Source organism: Salarias fasciatus, chromosome 11 (assembly GCF_902148845.1).
Source record: "Salarias fasciatus chromosome 11, fSalaFa1.1, whole genome shotgun sequence".
NCBI lineage: Eukaryota > Metazoa > Chordata > Actinopteri > Blenniiformes > Blenniidae > Salarias > Salarias fasciatus.
This window is the reverse complement of record NC_043755.1, coordinates 6049675-6066856: the sequence shown is the minus strand read 5'-3', so window position 1 is coordinate 6066856 and position 17182 is coordinate 6049675. Positions and strand designations below refer to the sequence as shown.

At 47.0% G+C, this 17182-nt stretch overlaps 2 protein-coding genes across 5 annotated transcripts; one reads left to right on the top strand and one right to left on the bottom strand.

Moving 5' to 3' along the window:
• Window positions 1-626: 626 nt before the first annotated feature.
• On the top strand, window positions 627-11924 carry epn1a (epsin 1a). Of its 4 annotated transcripts, none has more exons than XM_030102384.1 (13): window positions 628-727; window positions 4068-4229; window positions 4750-4851; window positions 5120-5278; window positions 5925-6053; window positions 6324-6444; window positions 6533-6690; window positions 6831-6902; window positions 8191-8274; window positions 8357-8654; window positions 9275-9439; window positions 9676-9918; window positions 10030-11924. In XM_030102384.1, the coding sequence occupies exons 3-13, from the start codon at window positions 4783-4785 to the stop codon at window positions 10494-10496; spliced, it is 1965 nt and encodes a 654-aa protein (XP_029958244.1). In that variant the 5' UTR covers window positions 628-727; window positions 4068-4229; window positions 4750-4782; the 3' UTR covers window positions 10497-11924. The 4 variants fall into 4 exon arrangements, with proteins under 4 accessions (XP_029958246.1, XP_029958244.1, XP_029958243.1 ...); XM_030102383.1 differs by having other exon boundaries at window positions 628-1011; XM_030102386.1 differs by lacking the exon at window positions 9275-9439 and having other exon boundaries at window positions 627-1011.
• A 148-nt stretch (window positions 11925-12072) lies between these two features.
• Window positions 12073-17097, bottom strand: foxj2 (forkhead box J2). The gene is made up of 10 exons (XM_030102387.1): window positions 16850-17097; window positions 16199-16556; window positions 15803-15877; window positions 15589-15681; window positions 15050-15178; window positions 14470-14959; window positions 14237-14386; window positions 14054-14155; window positions 13581-13904; window positions 12073-13026 (listed from the first exon to the last, which is right to left on the bottom strand). The coding sequence occupies exons 2-10, from the start codon at window positions 16526-16528 to the stop codon at window positions 12911-12913; spliced, it is 1809 nt and encodes a 602-aa protein (XP_029958247.1). The 5' UTR covers window positions 16529-16556; window positions 16850-17097; the 3' UTR covers window positions 12073-12910.
• Window positions 17098-17182: the final 85 nt, after the last annotated feature.

Sequence of the window (17182 nt, the reverse complement as noted above, 5' to 3'; positions counted from 1 at the left end):
TTCAGTGAGTCTAAATTAATATGTCGGCCTTTGATGAACTGTCCATCTTTCCAGGGGATACCTTACCTTTGTGCAAGTCAAACTGAGACCAACCTGTACCTGCAGACCTTCATACCGGAAGTTGATGCTTATAAAACCGGAAGTGAGGCAATGACGTCATTTATTTTTTTATTTATTTCAGCTACAGTGTTGTGTTGTGATACAGATGTTGGCTGAATGGATGATAGAGAAGAGTATTGTTTGATGAAATCTTAGAAATATTTAATATTAACATGTTTTTGCCAAATCTCTCTCTTTTTCTTTTTTTTTTTCTTTTGGTCCCGTTTAAGAGGATTTTTGATCTGCTGTATATGCATCTGAAAAGAATTATCCTGTTTCTAAATGAGTGCGTCTAATATCCATTCAAATGAATAAAAATAAAATGAAATAAGCGACATGAGATCAACAAGGATGTGATTTCTTCCTCTTGTGGTATATAAATATTAATGAGGCACCGAGCAACTAATTAAAAACACATATCCCCGTGCGTCCATGAAAGACATCCAGCAGTGATAAACAGTCATTTGCGTTGTAGTTCCATTTTGTGTATTTAAAAAAGGGTATTAATTATTAAGGGTGGTCGCAGCGCGGTGGCAGAAAACAAAGCTACAGGGGGTGCGGTCTGTCCTGTAGGCGAGGACGGAAGCGGAAATTCGGCCATCTCCTCGTACACTGAAGCTACAACAGGGTCAGTACACGCTCAATTTGGATAATTTCTGCGCCGAGCTGTGGACATTTTTCCCCACGTTCGTCCGTTCGAGCGAGTCTTTTTCCCGCTGCCCTGGAGCCGGACGTGTCCCCGCGGAAGCCCGAGCGGGGTGTCAGTCATCTTAGCAGTTACGAAGTAGCAGCAGCAGCAGCAGCAGCAGCAGCTAGCTCGCTATCTGCCACAGTGCTAATCTGTCCTAGCACCAGCAGCAGCAGCAGCAGCAGCAACAGCAGCAGCAAGTGATTTCTTTTATCAGCTGGCAGGTAACCTCAACTTTCCCTTGAATCATTTAGTGTTGATACAGGACACTTTCGGGTTGTCTGGCGGCAGTTTGGTTGCTAGTGCTACGCCCTCCTGGGCTCCTGTGTGTACTTTAACAGACTTTACCGGAGCCCGGTGGGGGAAAGTGCTCGCCAACAGTTTCGATTAGCTTCCCTCGCTAAGGTGGCTAAAAGCTAACATCACCAAATGACAGCTGCCGTCAGTTAATTGATTTGTCCGCCAAGTGTGTCTAAACTGCTGGTTTTACAGCATGATCGGACGCCTCCTTCTCTCCGTGGTCCGTGTGGCACCCGGCGGCAGTTCCCCGCCGCTAGTTAGCTGCTGGACCGTTATCTGACAGCTCGCTTTGCTATCGTTTCGTGAGGCGTGACAGCGAAAGTCTTGCGCGTGTCTCTTCGGTGGTTAATGTTATCTCTGGGTGGGGGGTTCCTTCTTGGTTTTTTTAAGGTGTTATGTGTCGGGCTGTGCAGGGAGGCGATAGGAGGAACAAGTTAAATTCCCTCTTCTCATTCAGGGCGGCTGGGTGTGATTCCCCGATAGTCCACTCCTACATGTCATTCATGAGTAGTTTCTAACTTCTGACTCGGGTGTCTCGATGTAATTTCAAGCCGTACGGACACCGATTGCCCCCAGTCCTGTAGCATTCCAGAGTTAATAAAGACTTTTTGTTTCTTGGAGAGTCATAAACTGTGGGGATATTTGATATCGGGAAAAGTTGACACACTTTTCAGACACTCCTGCTCTGCCCTTGATCACAGATTAGGTGGCGTGTCTGAACTTTGATACGGAGCTCCCAGAGCCCCTGAAGTGACTTTTGCAATGCCAGCCTCATTCTCACTTATGCAACACAGTCAGGTTTGTACGACCTGGAAATCTAGACATCATACACATGTATCAGATGCAAAATATGCAGAACATTTAAACTTCTGAAGACATTAAAACCCAGTAAGTACTCACAAAATGTACACTGACGTAAATGAAAGAGCTTACATTATTTTAGTGAATTAGCCCCCAAAAAAACTGTTTTTTAATTAGTTGGTGCTATGCTTTAATGCATACAGAAAGTTTTGCCTAATGCCAACTTCAGCATAAATTTAAAGTAAACCTTTGCATTATTATGAAGGACTGAGAAATTAACTTTAACGTTGATGTTTCATTTAAAAAAAAATGGAACAAAACTTACTGCATGTACAATGACTATCTTAAAAAGCATCACACAATCTGGTAATGAGCACACAGAAGAATCTATGTATTTGATTATCCCATGGAGGAACATGATATCAAGGATCATTTTGCAAGATACTAGAAAATAGCGAGACAGATATTGTTAGTAAACAAAGATACCCAATATCATGTTTATCTTCTTGGAGTTATGGAGGTCAGTGTGCGTACATTTCTGTCTTGGTTGTGTCTGGGTGCGGCGAGCTGCAGCCTGGGGGAGTCGAGGGCAGCAGTGTCTTAGTCTGTTAGACAGTGTTTATTCTGTGGGTGGAACACATTGACTCATTCTAAATTGCATAGAAATTGTGCTTCTCAAGATTTATAAGGGGGAGTAATTGAATGAGTGGCTTGGCACTTTATTTTAGGCTGTTATCAATTTTCTTTTTATTCAACTTATCCAGCAACGGCAATTTCTGCACTGATGTGTATCTTGTGAAGATTATGTTCACGTTTAACCTTATTTAACCGAAATGTGATTTTGAATGAAAAAACAAAAACACACACATACTTTACCAAGGATCAGCAAAATGTTGACCTTGGTGACACCTCAGAAAGTGTCCTATTTATGACATGAGCTGAGGTAGCATCTGTTTGGTGAGAAAATGCAGATTGTGGCTGTGAAAGGATGCATCTGGTCAGCAACAATGTTTCAGTCTGCTGTGTAAGCGATCAAATACAAACAATGCTCGGTAGATACGACGGGATCAAGTGGTATGCCACAGAATGATTCTCTCCGGCAGACAGGACGAGTCTGTGACGTTGATGTCAGATTCAGCGCGAAGAAAATGTTTTGCTGATAATGTACTTTTATGTTGTTGCACTGCTGTCAGATAGTTTTGCACTGACTTGAAGTGTGTCAATAATTGTAAAATGTCAGCGAATGTTGACTTGATTGAATAATAAGTTTGATGAAGTAAATCATATACTTCAACTAAACTACACACAAAACTGAGGACAATTGTTTTGCATATTTTTTGCAATGAGAATTATTCCTGACATTAAATCTTGTTCCATTGGAAAGTGGATATTGCCTCATTTATAAAGAACATGCATTTGTGGGATGAACAAAATGTATAAGTCCCATTTCTTAAAAAGGCATTTCTTTTCTGCCAGTGCCAAACAGCTTTTGTTTGCTGTTGACACTCATTTGGTGTTGTTTGATGGATTGAAGAGTAAAGAAACAAGACATTCTGGCAGTTGAACAATTTATTCCTTTAACAAACAGACGCCAGGAGTTAACAACAAAGAAAAGCTTGTTGGCATTGACAGAGAAAATTTGGCAAGTCTTTCATGGGGCGACCTACACTCTCAGCTCTGCTGCTCATCTCACAAATGATTGTTCGTTACGAACGGGGCACGATAGTAAAAACAATGGAAAGATTAGTCTTTCCAGTGGTATAAAAATTGTTGCCAAATCACTTTTTCTTTCCACAGATACTTTCAGCTCACATGAAACGCTGTCCGACAACCAAGTTTTGTCTCTCTTTAAAAGTTTGAGAGTTCATAAATATTGAGTTAAATGACATATCGATTCCTTAATGTGATTTTGAAAATCCATATTCTGTTCTTAAGCTATAGACTGAGCAGGAAGATGAAGCGCATTACTAATACACAGTATCATTTTCAACCATGTGTGGATCAGCTGCAGATCATGTGATTTTTATTTTTCTCTGAATATCGGCTTTGTCTTAATTTCATAACGGCCACTTCGAAAAGTGTCCGAGCACAAGTTGTAGCCCGGCTGTTGGGCTGCAGCGCCCAACTCCTAATCGATGTGCATTTGATTTTAACCCTCATCTTGGTCTTCCCCCCGTAGTTCTCATCTCCCTGCGTCTGCAGCTTTTGGACCCAATGTTGCCGCGGGAAGAAACGGACAAGCCGAGACGTGACGCTCAATGAATGAGTGGTGGACAAGATAGAGAGAGGAAACTGCGCCAGGAAGAGAGGCCCCCTGTTCTGCATCACTCCTGTGTAACAGGTGTGCATGGCACTGACATGACACCAACAGAAGTTACAAAATTTAGGCCACGTTTCTGGTACAGATGCCGTTTACTGATCAGTCTCATGCTCTTTTCGTATATAGACACGCATGCAATGTGTGTTAGATTATCCTAGTGAGATTATTGATTTAAAAAAAAAATGTATTTGAAATGTATTTGGAGCTCGTCTCGTTCTCGGTTTAAAGATATTTGGTTTAGGCTCGATTCAGACTTTCACCCTGTGTTCAACTTTAATCAAATTGCCTGAAAGCAGATTTGCAAACAGACGAGACTCGGTTTGTAGGAAAGATGCTATCCTTGGTGCAGATGTTGCCTTTCATACTTCTTCAAATGGACGATGCTGCAGACAAGTGCGAACATGCTGAATAACTTTTATTGTTAATTGTCAATCTTCTCATTGTCTTGTTTTCTTGTTACTAAGCGTGATTAATTTCCTCCTGTTGGTTCTGGAGCTGTGTCCCGTTACCTGTAGTTTACAATTCTTCATCTGCTCTTCAGATTGCAACAGAACTCAGCGGCCAGACCGTTGCCATGTCGACCTCATCGCTACGGCGACAAGTAAAGAATATTGTCCACAACTATTCAGAGGCTGAAATCAAGGTTGTGTCTCTCTCAGTTTCTCTTTTTTTCTCTCTCTGCCTTTTTTTTTTTTTCCTGTACACATGTTCTCAACTGAAGTGGATCCAATTTATATGAGCCTTACAAATGACATTATGCAGCTTCTGCTAATTTAATATCGCACTGAAGAACTTCCTCACTCTGTCCACTTCTTGCAGTCATTAGAAGATAATCTAATCACGCCCGTCGCTGTTTTGCATCTGTTGGCTGAGAAGGTTTAACGTTGACCTCCGGTTGTGTTGTTGTTCAGGTTAGAGAGGCGACGTCCAATGACCCATGGGGCCCCAGCAGCTCGCTCATGTCAGAAATTGCTGATCTGACCTACAATGTTGTGGCCTTCTCGGAAATCATGAGTATGGTTTGGAAACGCCTCAACGACCATGGCAAGAACTGGCGACATGTGTACAAGGTTGGTACGCGTTGAGGGAGAACTAACACTTCACTGTCTTTTAATTCTTTTACACACGTGTTGTTCAGAATAGATGGGATAAGTTTAACTTGTTTCTTCCAAATATTCGAACAGTCGAGATGTGAAATCTAAGAACATCCGTGACATGTACCTCTTTCTGTGATTTACTTATTTTTTTTAATCTGTATTGCAATAACTCTCATTCACCTGCAAAGATCCACCAGTGATGAAACGGGACAATACAGAACTCACTGCTGACTAAGGAGAGCGATCAGTCTGACTCATTCACTACATGAGTGGTCAATGAGTCAGCGAGGCAGCGACGCTTTCCTCAGACCAAATATTAGTGGTGGCATCAAATGTTTGGGTTTCGTCCTTTGTTTACGTTTTATAATGTTTTAAGTTTTCAGCACCATTTCAGTTCGCCGGTTAAAAGTTGCCATTGATTTTCACTCCAGTTTAAGTAATGCTTCATGTTGGATGGCTTGAATGAATGTCACGTTTTACCAAAAACATGTTTGCTGGTTGAACGCTTCAATTTCTCTTGCTTCAACTTACAGAACATACTTTTTTTTTTCATTGAGCTGCTTATTGTGATTTATTTTATATTTTTTGTTTATTTTTTTTTTTTTTTTATTTCTACCAGGCTATGACTCTTATGGAGTACCTGATTAAGACGGGTTCTGAACGTGTTGCCCAACAGTGCCGAGAGAACATATACGCAGTCCAGACCCTCAAAGATTTCCAGTACATAGACAGAGATGGCAAAGACCAGGTACACAAACACTCCCGTGCCCTCCGAGATGAAAAGAAAGCTGAAGTGTTTACGGAGTAAGGTCCATGTTTGTGGAATGCAGGCGCATTCTTTCCAAACATACCACTCATGGTACATTCAAGGACATCTAACAAAGTGTTTGTAACTTTTGTACAAACTGATTTTTAACAGTCTGCATTTATTTGAAAACCTGTAAATTAATTACGGTCACGTTTGTATCGTATAAAACATTCAGATTGATGCAGTCGGTGTTGAAACTTTATTTTACAGGGCGTGAATGTGCGAGAGAAAGCCAAACAGCTGGTGACACTCTTGAAAGATGAAGAGAGATTAAGAGAGGAGAGGATCCACGCCCTCAAAACCAAAGAGAAGATGGCACAGACCTCTAGTGGTAAGATGTGAACGCTGGTCATTCCACAAGTGGTCGGAGCTGTGGTGGTGCAGTCTGAAAGCTGCTGCTGTTCTTCTCGTCCGTCCAGCCTCCTCAGCACCATCAGCACCCAGCCTTGGGGGCAGCCTATCGCTGGGCTCCCACTCCGGAGGGGCGGACCCTGAGCAGGCTTGGCCGCAGAGCTCCGGAGAGGAAGATCTGCAGCTCCAGCTGGCCTTAGCCATGAGCAAAGAGGAGGCAGAGCAGGTAACAGAGGAGAGGGGAAAGTTTAGAGCTGTTTTCATAAAGTTTTTTTGAAACACCTGTGTACACAAAAGTGTATTGTAGATGACATTGACTTCAAACACCTAGTGTTCTCTCTCCATTTAACCCCTGACCTCCCCCAGAATAGCACGGGCCCTCTGGAGGACGCAGAGTTCCACTATGCACTCACACTCAGCAAAGAGATCCACCAAAAGGTCAGGGGCAGAGAGTGTGTCCAGCTGACTGCCGAGCCGGTCATCAACTTTCTGTCTTTCTGTCAATTGAAATTCTCCCAACGTGCATCAAATGTTGAATCAAGGGAAAAAAAATATCCATGCTAGGACTTATCACATGTCGTTTGCCTCAAGATGCAAATTTGGAGAAGAAATCTGTTGTGATAATTTAGTTTTCTTGCAAAATGTCACATTTGACTTTAACTTAAAGAAGGGGGTGCTTCTCAAATCTTTGTCAAAATGTATTTAATATAAAAACCCAAATAATTAATCATGAGCAATGTAATTATATCTATTGCATTAACAAATTTAATTGATTATTTTGAACATTGAGCTGTAAGTATTGATAGACCTGTCCTCCCTTCTGACAGCATGCCTTCACCTCACCTCCTGATCTGAAATATTCTTCTCGTCTTAACCTGCTGTGCTTTTCCTCTGTTGTGATTTCTTTGCACTCTTTTAATCAAGTCGGTCCATCCCTGCATCTTCTGAATCACTTCGTTTAACTTTGTTTACTTTTGTACTTCCTTTAGAAACAATTTGGCCCCTACTGCTGCTCAGGTTATTATAGAAGCTTATGTCACCACACTGGTTGCAGAACACAGCGAGGTTAACTCAGCTCCAGTTAGTCCCGGTAACTTTCCCACAGTTCTCCTGACAGATCAGCCAACTTGCCTCCAGTTCAGAACTGTTTTTGCCATGTTCTCAACAATCTACTCTCTCCTCGGTCGTGATTGTGTTTCCATTGACAACGAATTATACGTGACATTTCGACTACGGGATTTAGCCGGGTTAATATTTAGCACCCCGACTGTTCACACAGTTACCGATCAGAGTCCAACTCAAAACCTCAGAAGATAGATGGGCCGACCCGGCTGCCCATTCAGAGTGAGCAGGTTCACTATAACTACTAGATGGCTCGGTCAGTGTGAAGATGGCTTTTCCTCATGTGTTAGTATTGTATTATTAGATGGTCAGTCCTCCTGGTAGCCTTGATGTTTACTTTAAGAATCATCCAACACAAGTCCTAGTTTATTTTAATCTTCAGGTGTTCTCAAATTCAACAGTTAATTCCTTTCTTTCCTTCAATATCCTGTGATTTACAGATTGCTCAACCGATGTTTTACTCCCTGTCGGTTGTAGACAATGATCAAAGCTTAAGGTTTCACTTTCCAGCCCGATTTGTAAACTGATCTCGAGTTCGTACCAGTGTTGTGCTCTCCGAAGTTGCGTGTCTCGGGTTGCTGACGGCGTCGCGTGTGATCTGCAGGAGGAGCGGCTGCGCCGAGGCGACGACCTGAGGCTGCAGATGGCCATCGAAGAGAGCAAGCGGGAGAAACCCAAACCTGAGGAGGTGTGCTCCCGGCAGACATGGATGCCCCGCTCTCTCTCTGCACTGCTTACTTTGTTGTCTGATGGTATGTTTTATTGTCCAGAGTGCCCTGATGGAGCTGAGCGCTGTGGACCCCTGGGGAGGCCCCACCGCTGCCGCTGCTGCCGCCACCGCCACTGTGGGCTCTGCTGGCCCTTCACCGCCACCCACAGTTCCTGCCCCGGGTGCGTCGGGCCCCTGGGGCGCGGCCCCCACAGATCCATGGGGAGTACAGTCGCCCACGTCCCCCACCAGCTCCGACCCCTGGGGCGGGGGAGCCCCGCCCACCATAGCTCCTCCCCCCGACCCCTGGGGAGAGACCTCCAACAGAGTGAACAACGTCGACCCGTGGGCCAGCTCAGGTAAGCGGCCGCGGCCCCCCGGCCCCGTGCCGACTGCAGCCAGTCAGTCAGGCGGGCTCGGCCGTTGTCACCGCTCAACGTTTGGAAAAGTGGATGAAAGAGTTGAACGGCCTCCCTCCTCTTCACTCCACGTTTCCACCTCCTCTCACATTTCTACTGCCACGTCTTCATGCTGTCGTATCTGATCATCTCACTTTACATGCTTTCAGTTTGTAACGAGGAAAGCAAGCATGCTGACTCCATCCTCCCTCCGTGTCTAAACCAGAGATTTCTATCCTCTTGTTTCCTCTCAGGACTGACTGTGGCTGTGTCTCAACCAGAGCTGTCTCTTCTCTCGCCCTTTTCTGCCTTTGTTTTTTTTGTTTTGTTTTTTTAATTTACAAAGTCGCTTCTTATCTCTCCTTCACCTCCACTGAGCTTCTCAAATGCGATCGGCTAATGTGGCGGACTCTAATCTGAGCGCGCCTCGCTGGTAAAGCGAGCGGCAGTTGAGAGGTCGAGGAGAGAAGCGCCGCTGTTGGAACCCAGCCCAGCTTCCTGCTCCCCCTTCTTTGTGGGTTGTACCTGTAAGGTGTTGTGTTAACCCTCCCCTCCCCTGCGTCTCCTCCCCTCCCCTGTAGCCGTGACCCCCCCCAGTGCTGACCCCTGGGGCCCCTCTGTGCCACCCAGCACTTCCTCCTCGGGGGGGCCAGTAGACCCCTGGGCAAGAGACGGGCCTGGCCCTGCCTCTGACCCTCTCACCTCCGACCTCTGGAGTGGCACCGCCAAACACACAAACGGCACAGGTATACCGACACTTAAAGCCACACGGACTCACAAACACTGCAGCGCAGGTACTTTACTTTACACACAGACCGGCAGCCGCATGCACCCAGCAGTCGTGTCGTCTCACATTTCATCCTCCTCTAGTTGGTGTTTGTGTTCTACTCTGTTTTGGTGATCAACCCTCTGCTGTACTCTCTGCTCGACTGATCGTTTCCCGCTGTTCACCCCTCTTCGTTCAACCACTTGCCCGTTTCAGGAGATCCGGAGCGACGAGGCTCTTCGACGACAGGCGGCGACAGTACAGGTTCCCCCGTGCCCTTTGACCTGTCCTCCCTCGGTTCTTCGCTCCCTGTCCGCAAAACTCCAGAGTCGTTTCTCGGGCCGAACGCGGCCCTGGTCGACCTCGATTCGCTGGTGTCATCTAAACCCAAACCCAAGCAGCCGCCGCCTCCCTCCATCTCGTCGTCCTCAGCGCACAACCCCTTCCTTCAGAACACAGGTGAGGCTGATAGATGGCGTCTTCTTTTTAATGTGCCAGTTTTGGTTTCGTGTGTTTGGCGCTCCTCTGTGAACATCGATTGAGCTTCTGGTTTCCCCCTCTCCGTCCCAGGCTCCTCTCCTGTCCCTGGCATGGCGGTGACTCCGGGCAGCACCATCTCCAGCAGAGGCGTTTCCCCGACACCCGCGTCCTCCAACCCGTTCGGCGTGGCCCCCGCCATGACCTCCATCTCGCCCCAGCCGTCGTCGCTCGGCCTGAGCGGCCTCCGCACCAGCCCCGTGCCCCCCAACCCCATGCTGGGCATGGTGCAGCCGGGGATGGGCATGGGGCCGATGGGCGTGGGCCTGGGCGGCCCGGGCCTGGGCCTGGGCATGATGCAGGCCAGCCCCATGGGCATGCCCTACGCCGGCCTGTCCCCCATGGGCCCGCCCGCCTCGGCCCTGCTGGGCCCCGCAGGCGCGCCGACTCCTCAGCTGATTTTGGGTGGGCCCGCTGGGACGGGGGGAGTGATGGGGGCAGGAGGGGCAGTGGGAGGAGGCGGAGCAACGGGAGCGAGCACCAATCCGTTTCTCCTTTGAGGAAGCGCCGCCGCTACTCCGCTCACCCTGCGGCCCCCTCCGTCGTACCTGCTGCCCCCGTCATCCATCCTCCCTCAACACAACTCGTGTCCACAAAGAGAAATGTCTACATCTCTATATTTAAAGAAAAAAAAAAATCAACATATTTTGTTTGTTTTTTTCCTTTATAAAGCATTATTTCATTTCAGATTAATTTTTTTTTCACATTTAGTTCCTTTCATTTCAGTATGGGTTACTTTGGGGTGGGAAATAGAGATCTATTTATTTTTGTTTTAATCCAGTTCTGTATCGTCCGTCATGTCGTGGTTATTTTTTTCCCCAGTCCTGTGTTGAAATGAAGGAAAGTCTGCGAAGAGCGGAAGACTTTTGCAGTAGTGTCTCTCTATCCTAACACCGCTGCACAGAAAGAGGGACGGAGAGAGAGAGAGAGGTGACATAGCCACTAACAAACTGAGCAGACAAACTGTCGTACCAGCCTCTTCCTCTTTCCTCTCTTGACGATGAAGAAAAAAACACTGAATCACTGAAACGAAGCGAGCGCGTCGAAGGATCATTTCTGACAAAACTCCAGACTGAAACATGGACTGAAAACCCTGCATTAACATTTCAGGCACAATGTGATCCAATTATTTCACTCGTAATTTAATTTAATGTAAATGTAATTTATTTTTTTCCAACTTTTTTTGGGAACAAATAAACAAGGAGAATCATGTGGAGATGCCATTTAAATCAAATGTTTTTTATTTTCTTCCTGATTATTGTAGAAAACTAAAGAAAGCGCCGACGTCTGCGGCCCGCCGGGGGAACCCTGTTGAGTGTGTGTGTGTGTGTGTGTGTGTGTGTGTCTGCTGCCATGTATGAGTGGGAAATGCACATTTGTGAGCCAGAATGCCCGTCTCTGTGTACACGTATCGGTGTCTGTCCCCATTTCCCCTCAGTCCCGTCGCATTTCAGCCCCTCAGAAAAAGGAAGAAATGAAAACATTATTTTTGTTGTTGAAAATCATCACTTGCATTGATTTCATGTTGGGATCTCAGACATGGTATTATAAGGGTCACGTGTTTTTCAGCCGATGTTTCACTTTTTTTGGTTAATCAGAGGTTTTCATCTAAATGCATTTCATATTGGATCGCGTTCAGGTGTTCCGTCACCACACTGTCCTTGTTTCACAACTCCCCCCCCTCTTTGCTCTGGGGGGGGGGAGAGAGCTACTGATGAGTCTTTACAATAATTAAAAAAGAATTATTTCAGTGAATGGAAGGAGAACAAAACAGGGACTTGGCAACATGCTCCATGCTGTTCTTTTAATTTAGTTTGATGAATTTATTGTTATTTTATATCAACAAGAAAAAAAAATCTTTTATCGGGTAAGGTTGAATTTTGTGTGGTGTTGACTGTGAACATTCACATTTGAAACGTTAAAATGGGAAAAAAAAAAAATCAAAAGAAATTTATGAAATAAAATAAAAACACAGGATGTGTTGGGCTTTTTTTTTTTCCATGTCCTTCTTTACAGCTCTGAAATCCAAAAATCACAAGGAGAGAAAAAAAAAATTGAAGTTTTTATTTGAATGTGTTCATAAATTCTAATGTGGAACAAACACCAGCCTGCCTTTTACCTGCGACACAGTATGAGAAGCTCGACTATGGAACGAACCGTGCACCACCACCAGCAGAATCTGAAACCCAGCACGCTCGGGGAAAACATGCAAACTCCACACGGAGATTGTGATTTGAGAGTTCTAACCAGTACAGATTAGATTTTAATATTAAATGGGCACTGTGTTTATTGGATGTGCTCTTTCACGTCTTGTGTGAGGAGTCTGGGGTTTTGTGTGTATGTGTACATTTTTTTCTTCAAGGGAATCAAAAGTTGTTTGAGACAAATTTTCTTTTAAATCAAAATATGGTCAGATTTAGTTAATTTAGTGAAATCAGTTTATATTATTAATTTTTACCAAAAGGAAATTTTGCTGCAAAAATTGTGCAGTTTGACTGTTTACCCCTTGGTGAGCTGATGTCCTTAAAAATACATTTTTATTTTATAATTTAGTGTTTTCTTGTTTTCCGAGTGCCATTTTCCTTGAAAAAAATGTAAAATTGAATGTCAAACTGAACACATAGTTAAAAAGATGCTGTTCAAATTCACCCTGTTGTGGCCCAACGTTTGTTCCATACTAACTACCAACACTAGTACAGCATATGATTCGAGTAACAAACGGAAAAGACGATTTCAACCTTGAATGAAATACGACATTCAGTCTTGTGCGACGACCTTGATCCCAGACTTCCTCTCAACAAAGCTTTGAAATATACAACAGTGAGGCAGCCGTGACTAAGAGTTAGGCAAAAATGACCGCTGACATTTCTCTGAAAAGTTCTTCACGCACACACACACAAACACACTGCAGGTGTCACACCAGCAGAGAGTCCCAGTCGAAGTCGTCCTGGATCTCCTCGCTGTTGCTGTGGAGACTCTTGAGAGGAGGACGCTGCTGCCGCGGCGCCAGCGGCTGAGGCTGGATCCCGGCTGAAACACAGGGGAAGTGTGCGAGAAGTGAGTTACTGCCGCTGGAAGGAAGCGAGGCCACATCAAAACAATGATTTCCTTTCGAATCACTTCTCCTTTCAGTCACGGGTCCGTTTCCGAGAGTAGAAACGACACGAGATGCGGCTGGGAGTAACGGCTTGGGCTGATTGCCCTTCTGTTCATTCACTCTTCAGCGTTACACATTAACCGTGAATCTTTCATTCTGAGGCTGTTCTTTGTGACATTTTGTTTTTGCAGCACTGAACATCAAACGGGTTTTTAGTGGCTTTACTAACATTTGATGTTAAGAGCGGCCATAAAGCAATTCTCTCTTATTGTGATCTTCATGACAGACTGCAACATTATCAGCTGGGATCTGATCCAGAGTGATAATCTGCAAAGGTAGGGTGTATCCTGGACAGGTCAACAGTCAACACAGACACATGCGTGGGAACAATTTACAGTCTGCCAGATGTTGTGACGAATGAAGAACACCTATCTAAAAAAAAAAGCCCTCTACCCTCATCCCCTGCGAGGTGGCGTTCAGGCCTCACCGGTTGTGCTTGCCGGCTGCGTTAGCTGTGGCCTCGGGAAGCTGGGCCCCTGCATGTGCACGGCCCTGCGAGGCGGCTGGGCGCCGTTGGAAACCAGCGGAGAGTAGCCAATGGGCGAAGGGTGAGTGAGGCTGGCGAGGGTGGGGGTCGGGTTGGCGGGGAAGGGCGGGGGAGGCGCTCCGAGGGCGACGGGAGAGCCGCACCCCGGGGTGATCATGCCTTTCTGAGTGAAGAAGCGGTTCAGAGAGTCGCAGAGGGAAGTGAAAAGCGCCGGGTCCAGGGCCCAGTCGGACAGCTCGGCCTGCCGCATGCTCTCCAGCAGGTCTGGGGACGGAAAATGAAGAAGTGTGTGAAGGCAGCAGATCCAGTGTATGGAAGTGTTGTGTTCATAAGGCTTTCTGCCACTTTTCTTGAGGAAATCACAATCTAAAGATTAATTGCTTCATCAGTTCTCTCTACACACATGGCCTGACCTGGGTGACCGGAGAGGTCGATGTTCGCCCAGTCCAGACTGCTGGCGATGCGGAAGCTCTCCTTCAGGGAGTCCTGGTTACTGAACCAGTCCGGCGGCACGGCTGCAAGGCAGAACGGAGGAAGCGGTGAGCTTTCCCTGCAGTTCCATCATGACGGCGCCGACCGGCCGGAGACAGCCTTACAGCAGTGTGAAATACGCTCCGGGTCAGGGGGGTGTGCGGCCGGAGCAGATGGTCCGGGGACGGGGACGGGATGAGGGGACATTGGAAGGAGAGTTGGAGTGTGCAGTGGAGTAGTGTCATTGTTTGGAACAGTTAGGGGAGCAACATCCGCTGGAAAAGAGAAGAAAAGGAGTCATTCGGGCAACTCGTTCATGTACGTGGTGTTGATGAAACACAAACGGCTTCACACTCACACTGCGAGCCTCCCCGCTCCCGCATCGTCTTGCAGAGCGACTTGAAAGATGCGTACAGGTCTGGTAAGTTGAGCTCGTCGAAGGTGAAGCGCTGTGCGGGGTCGGTGGAGGAGTTCGCCATGGCAGCAGGAGGGCCGGCCACAGAGGGCTGGGGGCCGGCCTGCGCCGAGGAGTGACCGGCTCCGGCCGCCGTGCAAACGGGCACGGGCGTCGAGTTGAGAGTGCAGGAGAAAGTAGAGACGGGAGCGGGACCGGAGGACAGCGAGGCGTCAGAGAAAGAAACAGCGGCCGGAGAGGCGGAAGACATGCCAGCTGCAGACAGAGGGGCAGCAGAGGGAGCCAGGCTGGAGTAGGAGGAGGAGACGGGTGGGTGAGGGTGAGGGAAGGAGGCGATGGAAGGCATGGAGGCGGCGGGGGGGAGCACGGCCGAGGGGGAGACGGACGGGTGAGGGAGGCTGGAGACGGGGCGCGGCATGTACGGGGACGGTTGCTGCAAAAATAAGAACATGGCTTTAAACAAAGGGCTGATTTGGCTATGAAAAACAGAGGCTGAGACGAGGAGGAGGCGGGGGGAGGCTACCTTCGGTGGGGGAGGACAGAGGGAGGCAGAGCAGGGTGGATCCGAGCTGAGGAGCTGGTGGTCTGTGTTCGACGCTGCTTGAGGCTGACGGGGGGAAGGCTCTCTCTCTGGGAGCCGAGGAACCTGCAACTACAGATCAGACACAACGCTGCTGTGACGTCTGCTCAACCTGAAACTTCTTCACCACAAACTACCGTAGAGCTGTATTCAAAGCACCGGTCAATTTGAATACATGCTTCATAGTCTCTTCACATTTTCAGGAATTTCTTCTGAACCGATGAACAAAAGGCTGCTGTGATTCAGTCGGTGGAGCAGGTTGGTGGCTTCAGTGTCTTGCTCAAGCACACTTGGGCAACACAAGCCGCTGCCAGTGGAGTGTGAGCACAGCGCACGGCAGCCGGTAATGCCATGTAATCAGTAATGAGTAGTCTTGTAAGTAAGTGGGGAACACAGCTGTGGTTTCTTTACACTGTTGCCTTTTTCTCATACTATGAAAGCCGAATCTTAGCATAAAGTAATTATATGAGTGCTCAGCATACCTCCTCCCCGTCATTATCCTCCCCAGGATAGGGGCGTTTAGGCGCCCTCGCTTGATTCACCTCTGAAGGGCCATCCATCGTCCAGTAAGAGCCCTTAAAATGCATCAGAAATGTCAGCCACTGCACACGTTTACAGAAGAATCAACTGAGAGATAAACGTTTCAAACAAAAACCACATGACTGGCAGCTTCATAAAGTAGAGAGAGGATCTCACCTTGCCGGGGTCACTCTGTGGTCGAGGAACTTTCCTGAAACATTTGTTCAGGGACAGATTGTGGCGAATGGAGTTCTACGAAAAAGAAAATAAGTCAATGAACCTTGAGAAGCCAGACGCGCAGATATTTTAACAAAAATACTATTTAAGCAGATCTGTCGAAATCCTGAGTTCCTGTATTTTCATGTTGAAAAGTACCATTGTTGACAGTGATTATTTTTGTAGCTGACCTGAACTCACCTGTTGCACTGCTTGTGTTGCATATAACTTATTCTGGAATTTGAATTCCTCTGCTTCACATTCATGTCCCACATTTTAAATAAAACAATTATTCAACATATATTCACTCTTGTCTTTTTCTGTTTAAAATACAGCGTGTCTGCACACTGGGCTTACCTTCCATCCGCGGCCTGCCCGGCTGTAGTACGGGAAGGTGTCACTGATCCAGGTGTAGATGTCATTCAGGCTCAGCTTCCTTTCCGGAGCAGCTGCTATTGCCATGGCGATGAGCGTGGCGTAGCTGTGAGGGGGCTTCCCTTTACAGTTCGACTGAGAGGGGTCCGGCACCGCGGGTAACAAGTCCGCTCTCTCTCTCCCTCGGTCTCTCTTCTTGTCTCTCTCCCCTCCTCCTCCTCCTCCTCTGTCTCTGCCTGAGCGCAGGCTGCTGAATCCCAGCTGAGGCAGCCAGTCGATACTGGTGAGGCTGGAGTCCAAGTCCGAGGACATTGTTTTTCTCTCTCTCTCTGTCCAGGATCTGAAGGATCGGATGAGGAAGTGCCGGGTGAACACATAACTTTACTTTCTGTTTTCTTGGGAAAGTGTGGAGGCAGTGTGGAGGCAGTGAGCGGGCAGAGGGAGATCCCCTGTCAGACTGTGCTAGCTCCTCTTCTCTTATACTTCAATTACAAACCACCAAGTTCAGACACAAGATACTTTGTGCTGCTCTGGAAGTCATCCATTCACAAGCAAAGACACGGCATGGACATGCCTACATCCAAGTGTTTCCAGGTCTGCCAGTATTTGATGAGGAAATAGAAACTTGCTTACCTTTCTATGGTCACTCGAGGCCCAAGGCCTTAAAAAGTGTAAATATTTGATGTTGTCATCAGCTGTGCACGACTGCTCACAAACCGGTGTCCGTCCTCCCCTTCAGGTCTCTCTCTCCGGCATGCTGGTTCACACACACACGCTGGAATCAGATCTTCGCTTTGCGCTAATCTGTAACTTTGTATAAACATACATTAGAAAAAAAACTTATCGAAGAGCTTCCTTTTTCTCTCCCTCTCTCTCTCTCCTTCCCCTCCCTTTCTGTCTTCAGCAGACTTACGTCAGCCACTCCTCCCCCTGCCTGACGTCACTCAGAGCACCACCTCTGAGAAC

Excerpts from the sequence above, each read along its gene's own strand:
- epn1a (XM_030102384.1), top strand. The coding sequence starts at position 4,783 with ATGTCGACCTCATCGCTACGGCGACAAGTAAAGAATATTGTCCACAAC. Across the intron at positions 6,445-6,532 it reads GATGGCACAGACCTCTAGTG|CCTCCTCAGCACCATCAGCA; the intron begins GTAAGATGTGAA and ends TCGTCCGTCCAG. Across the intron at positions 6,691-6,830 it reads GCAAAGAGGAGGCAGAGCAG|AATAGCACGGGCCCTCTGGA; the intron begins GTAACAGAGGAG and ends GACCTCCCCCAG.
- foxj2 (XM_030102387.1), bottom strand. The coding sequence starts at position 16,528 with ATGTCCTCGGACTTGGACTCCAGCCTCACCAGTATCGACTGGCTGCCT. Across the intron at positions 14,387-14,469 it reads GGAGCGGGGAGGCTCGCAGT|CGGATGTTGCTCCCCTAACT; the intron begins GTGAGTGTGAAG and ends TCTCTTTTCCAG. Across the intron at positions 13,027-13,580 it reads GCAGCCGGCAAGCACAACCG|CCGGGATCCAGCCTCAGCCG; the intron begins GTGAGGCCTGAA and ends CCTGTGTTTCAG.